Source organism: Tupaia chinensis, unplaced genomic scaffold, assembly GCF_000334495.1.
Source record: "Tupaia chinensis unplaced genomic scaffold, TupChi_1.0 Scaffold000532_1, whole genome shotgun sequence".
Taxonomy (NCBI): Eukaryota; Metazoa; Chordata; class Mammalia; order Scandentia; family Tupaiidae; genus Tupaia; species Tupaia belangeri.
In genome coordinates this window covers 7165233-7175855 of record NW_006160045.1, presented here as the reverse complement: position 1 = coordinate 7175855, position 10623 = coordinate 7165233, and the positions used below count along the sequence as shown (strand labels likewise).

The following is a 10623-nucleotide window of genomic DNA, read 5'->3' as shown; positions in this document are numbered from 1 at the left end:
TACACAACAAAAAAAAATTGTGAGCAAAAAAAAAAAAAAAAAAAAAAAAAAAAAAAAAGATAGAAAAAAATCAAAAACCTAGTTTGTTGGTACCTGAGTCCAGTCCCATTTCTTGTTTTGGGAGGAAAAAAAACTGAGAAAGGCATGTGAACCCTTCTCATTAAACTTTTCAGTATTTACTAGAAAGTAACAAAAGAGTGGAGTATGTACATAAGAATAGGGAAAAAATTTAAACCTCCACACACAGAAGCTGCCATTTGTTGAAGACATTCTATATGCAGGACACAGTATTATGTATTCTAATAATCTACATTTAACATACAGAATTTATGTTCTAAGAAATTAACCTGTTCTAAGGCACACAAGAGGAAAATAGACTAGCAGACTAATCTTTAGCACTGTTGCTTTTCAAAAGAAAATGCACATAGAAAGACAAAAGAATATCTTATGTAAGCGCCACTCACTGAAAAAACATTTATTTAGCATCTGTGACATAATGTATATTGGTTGGACACTGGGGACCCCTAGATGAAAGCTAGTCCCCACTCTAGGTTAGATTAGTAAATCATAATCATAATATGATAAATACAAATTCGTACCTATGATTGCCGCTGCCTGGGTTGTTTTGATGAGGGGTAGAGTGCTGTCATAAGCTTCTTTGGGAACATAGACTGAGCGGTCTCTGAATTTGTTTTTCTTCAAAATTTTGTGCAATTCATTCAGTACTCCTACCCACTTACTCCTCTCATTCTCACTATCTGCTAGCATCAGGATTGAACATTTGCTGCTAGATGCTGAGAGCTGCGAAGCTGTGACCTAGAACAATTTAATCAATATTCATTATATTAGAAAATTGACACCCTTTATGCTAGTTTAAAGATTATGCTAGTTTGCTTAGCACTCACCAATAAAATTAGCATTCATTAAATGATACCTTTAACAGAGTTTAGCTAGTCCTAATAAGCCTAACTAGTTCAGCACTAAAATTCATGACAAAGCAAATATAACAGATGCCGTTCAAAATGTTAGTAGTATTTTCATTTTCTTTGCTATAGAAGTGCCAGAACACTTAACACTAAAAAAAAAATGCATTACATACACTTGTACAACAGTAACAATTGACATTTATTGAACACCAGGTAGTTCTAAGTACTTTATCAGTATTAACTCATTTACTCTTAACATCTTCATGGGATAGGTATTATTACTACATCTGTGATACAGAGAAATTAAATAATTTCTACACAAGTAGAAGTTCAGGATCCTGTGTCCATGCTCTTAAGCACTATACTATACTAACCTTTCAACTTATTTTTAAAAAGTCATAAATATTTGTTTTCCGTTACTTCATGAGACTATATCACATTACCATTACAGAAGATTCAATTGCTCTTTTTTTGAAGTTTATTCATTTATTTCTTACATGAGCAAGAGAGACAGAAAGAGACACATACAGCACTCCCAATACGGTTCCCACTCCATGACCCACCCCCAGCCTCAGCCAACCCGGATTATGGGCTTATGCACACCCAGCATGTGCAGGGAGATCTCTGAGAGAACCTGGGACTAAATAAAGGTTTACTATTACATAAAGAACATTCACAATCAGAACAATTTTACATTTGATATACATGGTTCTCATTTAAAGTAATTTAAGCAGAGACTGGACAGTGAATAGAGGTAAAATGTGACATTCTGCAAGGCTAACTCACATGGCAAGGTTATTGGTACGTGTCTGGTGACCACCCTAAGTATGCCGGGCATGTACATGCCCATGAGGCAGGGCTGGGTGGGGATGGATTGTGATGTTGGGATCCTTTTTCTCTCTTCTTGCTCATGGGGAAGAATAAACAGTTGTCAGTCTCAAAACAAAATAACTAAGTATAGTTTTTGTCTGGCCTTACTCAGACATAAGATTCATAGACAAATACTAAGCAGATAGGTATAACAATAGGGCAGTAGTTATTTTTAAAAGCTCTATTGTCTTAATTCACCATCTCAAGATCACATGTAGTAAACAGTGCCCAAAGGTCGCTACTGACGATTCCTCCTATGGAGTTCCATTCGTCTTCTCAAGAGGTGGAGTCTATTTCCCTTCCTTTACATCTGGGTTCATGACAGAACGCAGAAAGGTTTTGGACCTAGTCCTTAAAAGGCCTGGCAGCTTCCATTATTGTCTTGAAAGCCAACCACCTAGAGCTTAGCTGGTCTACTGAATGATTAGAGACCACATGAAGAGGGAGCCCATGAAGAGGAGAATGGAGATCTAGCAAACAGCCAGCACTAAGGTCCCCGATGTGACATTCTGTATGTTCCAGTGTCCTCAGTGGAAGGTCACTACCTGAGTGCCCCAAGCCAACACTACATGAACTCTATGGCTGACCCGCAGAGTGATGAAAAATAATAACTAGTTAGTTTAGACCACTAAGTTTTCAAATAGCAGTTACAAAGGAATTTCTATACAATTTTTAACTAAAGATTTTAAAAGAGAAAAACTTGTATTTTTTTTTTAACTTGAGAAACGTCATACTTATCCAACTTTCCACATGATAGCATTTATTTGAAAATTGAATTGGGACTCCTATTATTCAACAAGAAACAATTTTAGAAGCCATCTATTCATACTTTCTACAGGTCTTTCACTAATTAAACACTTAGAACTAATTTTCTATATGCTCAAATATCGCATGACATGGAACATAAAAAGGAATAGATGGTACGGTTGTCTTGTCGTAAGTTTATGATTTACATAGAAAGGCAAAACATAGTTATTAAAGCCAAATTATTCAGTGATCAAATTATAGCACACACACTTACTCTAAATATACAGGGTATATCTTTTCGACTTGCATGAATCACATCAGAAGCCAAGACTGAGCTAACAGAAAAGTCTTCATCCCTAAAGAAAAGTGAAACATTAAAAGTTAATATATGCAGCTGTGTGTGTGGTCATGCCACAATCTCTTTTCCTCCATTTCTCTAACCTGTCAAGATTCTGGGCAGGTATACACATGTGTCACCACAGGACTAAGATTTGAACCAGTTGGCCACATGGGATCTGCTTCCCTTAACCCTAGACTACAAGGCCAGCCCCATTTCCTTCATCCTGAAAGCTTAAGACCTTAGTCTAGGGACCAGCAGTTGGCGTAATGGCTATGTCGCTGGACTCCCATGTAGTTGACCGCAGTTCCAGTCCTGGACTAGGTGGCTTAAACTCACTACGGGCACATGTGTACACGTGCCCAAGATCTCGAGAGAAGAATAGAGGAGAGAGGATTGCAGTGTTGGAACATAAAAAGGAATAGATGGTACGGTTGTCTTGTCGTAAGTTTATGATTTACATAGAAAGGCAAAACATAGTTATTAAAGCCAAATTATTCAGTGATCAAATTATAGCACACACACTTACTCTAAATATACAGGGTATATCTTTTCGACTTGCATGAATCACATCAGAAGCCAAGACTGAGCTAACAGAAAAGTCTTCATCCCTAAAGAAAAGTGAAACATTAAAAGTTAATATATGCAGCTGTGTGTGTGGTCATGCCACAATCTCTTTTCCTCCATTTCTCTAACCTGTCAAGATTCTGGGCAGGTATACACATGTGTCACCACAGGACTAAGATTTGAACCAGTTGGCCACATGGGATCTGCTTCCCTTAACCCTAGACTACAAGGCCAGCCCCATTTCCTTCATCCTGAAAGCTTAAGACCTTAGTCTAGGGACCAGCAGTTGGCGTAATGGCTATGTCGCTGGACTCCCATGTAGTTGACCGCAGTTCCAGTCCTGGACTAGGTGGCTTAAACTCACTACGGGCACATGTGTACACGTGCCCAAGATCTCGAGAGAAGAATAGAGGAGAGAGGATTGCAGTGTGGCCATCCCCCCCGGGGGATGACTTCTTGCTCTCTGTTTCTCTCTGTAAGACCTTAGTCTTATCTTTGATTCTTTGCTTTCTATATCCATTCCCATAGCAAGTTCTGTTAAATTTTTCTTGCATCTTTCTCTTTGTATTCTGTATTTGTGGGGGAAGATAATGTGTTTGAGATGTGGGTATAATATGCCCACATGAAACATAGCTGAAAATTCTGGTTTTGAGTGATGGATGGATATATCTTAGTTGGAGATCTACACTTATAAGTCATCAATGCAAGGGTGATGACTTCGGAACAGTATTTGGAGTTATGAGAAAAGGTAAAGGAGAAGACTCTAAGGGACTGGGAAAGAATCTGAAAAATTAAACCAGAAACATTCAAGAGATACATTTACTTAAATGTTTCTGGGAACACGTTTTCCAAGGGCCTGTGTGATTTTTATTTCCTTTCTTTGCATTTGAATTATACTCTAAGATTTTATGTACTGTTATAAATATTATACCCCCATTATTCCAGCAATATTTAAATAAGTCTTTTGGACTCAAACACTAGCTATTTTTCCTTGACTCTTAGCCCCACACACTCAGCATATATACCAACTGTCCTAAAACTACACCTCATTTCCTAATTTTAATTGTGCTAGTACTATGATATAAGTGAATTAGAAAATAAACATGAAATTAGGTTTTTAAAAACTATAGCAATATAATTAAAAGAACAATAGAAAATTTTAAATTCCTATGTTGCAATGATACAAGTGTTTTTACTTGTGACACCTTACCTCATGTCAATCACTTGACTAATGACAACACTGGGCTGCGATGCTTTTCCTTCAGCAATATCATACAGAAAGAGTTTGAAGTCACAGACTACAGCCAAAGTTCTTTGCCATCCTTTTTTCACTCCAGCTGGCTTAGGAATCTTTGTTTTAGGCATACAGGCAAACAAACAAACACAACTCAAATGGAAGCATCAGCTACATATATAATCATGGGTGAAAAACTACAGGTACTGCATGGGTATTCTAAGTCTGCCATTTTGGCTGGTGAAGTAGCAGGCAGGATACATGTATCATTAATATGAAAAAATGTGAGAACATACTCCTCAAAAATGGAATGACTTTATTCTAAAAAACAGAATAACAGTCACAGCTTTCTAAGCATAGATGTCAAAATGAGTAGTATAATAAATTTGGTTTACAATGTAAATGTTAAGATAACAAGAGTGTGCCTCAATATCTTGTAATTCATAACCATATGCCACCTCTCTAGCAAGACCATGTGCCAAACACTCCTTTATGGAGATTTCAACACCTGTTCATCACAGGACAGGGACAATACAAAAAAGTTTGAGACATTTTAGTATTTATTTTTCAAGTACAGAGGTGAGGGTTTTACTTTCAAATCATTACTCTGGATATAATTAACAGATGACTTTCATTCATTTAATTTTCCATCAAGTACTATGTCTGTAAAGTGACTGATTTTTAATTCATTAATAAACTGTAAAGGATTAATCTAGGCCCAACCCAATCATACTTACCCTAACATGACCTTCATAAGCTGTTCCTATTCCTTTCTGTGGATCAATACCCAGGGGACCTTTTGTCTGTTCAGGAGGAACTGGACAAGTAGTTGGAGCTTTGTTTACACAAGTTATGTGACATGAGAATCCACAAGCTTTTGGAAGGAAAAAAAGAAACAATGTTTGATAAAAATTCATTTTAATAACAATAAAAATTTCATTGCACATAAGATGCTATGTTAGATGATTATCTCTGATTTTATATTAAACAACGCTTTTATCATTTAGGGAGCTGGTTTACTTGCTTAGCACTACGAATTTCAAGGAAAAACAGTAAATATTTTTTTATTATTTGCAGTACTATAATTCTTTGTTAATTAACATTAGTGATCAAAATGAGAAGCAAATAGAAAAAACATGCAACACTCAGAATAGAGTTCTTTCTAGCTCTACATCTCATTGCAATTTGGTATCTACCCTGAAATCTCTTTTGCAGTCATTAGTGGACTTTTAGACTACCTGGCATATTTGATTTATCTGGCACACTTTATCAATCTTTCTTGAAAATAAAATTTTTAAATGATTAAAATGGCATAAACTAGGACAGTCAGTGGCACAGTGATTAAGGCAGTTGGATTCCACATGACTGACTGTGCAGTTCAAGTCCCAGATATGACAGCTTGAAAAACACATCAGGTGGTGTGTAAAGTGTATGTCTAAAATCCTGAAAGAGAGATGGAGAAGAGATTGTGGCATGGCTATTCCCTGTGTGGGGTGGTTTTCTTACACTCTCTCTCTACCTCTCTTCAGCAAGAGCATACAACCTCTAGCAAATTTTTTTTAAAAAAAGGTATAAATTATGGGTATATTTTAGGAGTTACTATGATGATATGACTATATATATTTAAACTACTGCAAAGGTAATTATAATTGGTGACTTTATTAAGTGCTTTTTATTTTTCTATAGCAGTCTAAGCAAGGTACCATTATCATTCCTGTTACATATGACTTGCTTAGGGTCACAGAACACAAGTGGCAGCCTGGACTTCTAACCTGGGCAGTCTGGCTCAGAGCCTGCATATCTAACTACTAACAATATTTTCATGGTACTTCCATTTGAAATTCAAATAGTGAACTTGAGATTTTGAAACAAGATAATAAAAATAAATTTGAAAGTTTCATTGAGAATTGGTTGGGTGAGGATTAAAGGTTAAAAATTTTTAAACACACAAGTTTGTTGGGAAGGACTATAGACTAAGAGTGGCTAAGCAATTCCTATTCTAAGGGTGGATTTTGGAGAAAGAATGAGCGGAATTAAACTAGGTATCTTGTTTCTCTGACATTCAACAGACAACGTGCTTTGTTTATTGTCTACATTCCTGTTATGCAAAGCAAAGCAAATGATTAAGTAAAACAAATATCTGCCTATCTTTAAAAAGAATAAAGTTATTTGGTTACAATTTAGGTGATGGTAGGACTCTAAGGTCCCTTTTTTTCCCAATTTTGTTCTTACCTTCACATGAACAGCCCTGTCTTATCAAACCCACCATCAAAGAGGTACACTGATGACATTTGGTAGGAGTAGTAAAAGATTTTACGAAAAACTGGTGAGTCTTGCGCTGTAAAATAAATTGATAAAAAAAATACATATTATTTAAAGAACTCCCATAACGTGAATGTCTAATCCCTATACCACCTAACAGAATGTTTTCTAAATAAGATAGGAGGAATTCTTGCCATTCCTTATCACAGTTTCTTATAGTTTATGCTCTTTAAATATTTTTATTAGGCAACATTAAACTGGATGGACTAAGTGAAAATAATAAAAGTTACATTATAATCAATTGCTCTTGAATGCCATTTGAAAAATGTATAAAATAAACTGTAGCCTTTTTAGGTTTGCAAATCTTGGCTTTAAGATTTCTATAAATTCTTAAAATTATTCTTCAACAAAGAGTTAAGTGAAAGTTTGCATATTTATACCTATACAAATATAAAATTTTAAAATGCTTTATACTTTATTAGGAAAAACAAAAGAGTAATTCAAAATTCTTGTTTTTACTATAATTGTACATTTTATTTTGGGGAACTAAGAAAATGATATGCTTCACAAATCTGTTTCCTCCCATGGAGGAAGGTAGTATTACATTTGAGCAGATAAAAATACATGCTTAAATATTTCAGGGACAGATTGCAGTCTAAATGTTTTTATTAAAAACCTAGTAGTTACAGTTCTCTAACTCTTGTCAGATTTATGTAGTGGTAAGTTGATATAAAATTTCTGTCTAAAGTCTATCATTTCTTTTCTCTAAAGATAATTCCTTTCTTTTCCATACTAACTCAGGTTACTTTAATAGGAAGTGAATTAAAACAAATGACCATTTCTCCACTCTGCTGTGTGAATTTAGGAGTAAATTATTTAATCTTCTGTCTTACTTTCCTTATCCGTAAAATAGGATCAATAATAATATCTAACTCTAGGGGTGGTTAAATGAGTATCAATATATGCAAAGCCTTTCAAACAGTGTCCAGCACACACTAAGCAATCAAAAAATTAAATCTGGCAAACTATTTCTCTTTCATATGTGTGATTTATTTAAACTATTGAGTATTCTATACCCCATAAAAATGTGAATACTGATGTAAACAGTTATGAAGTAGTTATTATTCTGGGTGAGAATAACATTGGGAGTAAACAAAAGAGAATATTTGAAACTTTAAAATTCTGTTCTCCTCAGCTGGGATATGCAATTTACATATCACAAAAGATGTTTACAAAAGCAAAACCAAATGGAGAAAAGTAGAATATGTTTTTACACAGAATGACCTGATTATCAGCATCAGTTAGGGAATGAGGTGTGACCTTCAAATTTACAGAGATCATGAAATTTGGTCCAACTTCAAACCATTTTATTTTAGAAGTTCCTCAGGATCCTTGATCAGTTTCAAAACAGCACTGGTATCCAACTCTATTCTCAGGAGAACACGAACTATCTTGCAACTAACTTTGTAACTATTCCTATAGCTCCCAAAGACCAAGCAAGGTGCAGATATTGTGCTAGTACTTCATATACATCGTCTAATAAAAACAATACTTTTAGAAAGAGATATTATTGGGGCTAGCAGGTGGCGCAGTGGTTAAGGTGCTGGACTCTCATGTGGTCAACCATAATGCCAGTCCTGAACCCAGTGGCTTGAATCACACACTGGGTGCATATGCATGCATGTGAGCCCAGAATTCCAGGAGAAAAGTGGGGGAAAAAAAGGGATTGTGGCATGGCCATCCCCATGGGGGGTTGATTTCTCATTTTCTGTCTCTTTCTGTCCCTCCAGAGAGGGCACACGCCCTATAGCAAAAATCTCTTAAAAAGAAAAATAAAAATTATTATTTCCTTAAACAGATTAAAGAACTTGTTAACGTCATATAAAATATCATATAAAATCCTGTTCAACCTTTCTCCTCCACACTTGTTTTATTTTGAAATTTGGGCTCTTTTTTTTTTTTTCTTGGAGAGGTTTTTACTATAGGGCACATGTGCTTGCCAGAAAGACAGAGAGACAGAAAGCGAGAAATCACCCTCCTGGCCACGCTGCAATCCCTTCTCCTCTATTCTCCTCGGGATCTTAGGCACGCACGCACACACATCGGCATGAGTTTAAGCCACCAGGTCTGAAACTCGAACTGTGGTCAACTACATGGGAGTCCAGCAACATGACCATTATGCTAACTGCTGGTCCAGAAATTTGGGCTCTTTGAGAAAGTAAAAATTTTCTAACTTTTTCAGTTTTCAAAACAGATTAATGAAAAAGATAGAAGATTAGTTTACTGACTGATGGTTCTAGATGTTTTTACTACAATGAAAGAAGAATTAATCAACTGCTCAAAGTAACTTCATTGTTTTTCTTTTAAAGGATAACAAGATATGTAGATAGGTCTTTTTTTTTTTTTTTTTTTGGAGATTTTTTTTGCTACAGGGCACATGCGCTTGCCAGAAAGACAGAGAGACAGAAAGCGAGAAATCACCCCCGGGGGGATGGCCATGCCGCAATCCCTTCTCCTCCATTCTCCTTGGGATCTTGGGCATACACGCACATGCACCTGGCGTGAGTTTAAACCACTGGGTCTGGGACTCGAACCACGGTTGACTACATGGGAGTTCAGTGACATAGCCATTACGCTAACTGCTGGTCTTGAAGCAGCAGCAAAAAAAAGAACTGCTGCTGTGACAAAATTAGTAGTAATTCTTCGTAACACCCAAGAAATTGCTTTCAAAAGTTATATCTGTTGCATACTTTTTTTCCCTCAGAGATATACTCAGGATATCACAATTCTGAGTGTGGTAGTAGAAAACTAAAAAAGACTGCCTGGGAGAGCATTAATTTTAGGTGACCAGTGATCTACTTAGAAGACTAAGTCATGGGAGAAAGGGTATAATTTACTATTAAAGATTAAAAGGTGTATATTTCACTAATTTGAACCAAGGGTAATATAACATATAATGAAAGATTCTGATTCAATTTTTAGGCAATACACAATCAGATTTTGGTTTAGTTTTTGGCAGGCCAAATAGAAACAGTAACAGAAAAATACATAAATTCAATCATAGGGACTGGATTACTCAGTTTGTAATCTTTCTAAGACCTTTGTTTACATCCTCCTGGTCAATATTTGATTTTAAAGTTTCCCAAAGGACAGTTGAAAAAGAAGGAAAAAAACCTGAAAAAAATCTGGTAACAAAGACAATATACCTAAAGATAAACCTAAATTAGAATTTTAGACTATGTGGTAATTTGGAATCAATTGAGAACTATAATCTCACATTTCAAAAGAAGTGAATAGAAAGAGTTCATTTCAACTTTATCTGTGTTGCTTGAAGAAACACATGGGAGAAAGTAAAATATTTTTAAACAAAGATGTGAGACCAAAATATAACCAATTACAACTCCTGATGAAAACTTAAAAACTAGTTGTAAATAATGAAAATTTTACCACCAATAAATGACAAGTAAACACAAATCTTTCTCTTTTAAAAAGAATTTTTAAACATTTAAAGAAATTTTTAAAAAATACTTAAGGAAATCAATTTTTAAAAATAGTTTTTCTTTCTAAAAATATTTTTTCTCTACTCTAGAATACTTATTTGAGATAGCTACGAGATGACCTTCATCCTTTTTTTTTTTTTTTTTTGGGGTGGGGGGGGGTGGGTGGGTGTTTGGGGTTTT

The 10623-nt window shown here is 35.3% G+C and overlaps 1 protein-coding gene across 8 annotated transcripts in view; it reads right to left on the bottom strand.

Annotated features, from left to right (window-relative positions):
- Positions 1-10623, bottom strand: part of CDC42BPA (CDC42 binding protein kinase alpha) — a 280345-nt gene that overhangs the window by 35857 nt on the left and 233865 nt on the right. For all 8 annotated transcript variants that reach the window (XM_014591108.1, XM_027775224.1, XM_027775225.1 and 5 more), the window contains 5 exons: positions 6914-7019; positions 5419-5555; positions 4658-4797; positions 3410-3491; positions 600-816 (listed from right to left, as the gene is read on the bottom strand). In XM_014591108.1, coding sequence (XP_014446594.1) covers positions 600-816; positions 3410-3491; positions 4658-4797; positions 5419-5555; positions 6914-7019 — 682 coding nt within the window. The remainder of the gene's footprint in view (positions 1-599; positions 817-3409; positions 3492-4657; positions 4798-5418; positions 5556-6913; positions 7020-10623) is intronic.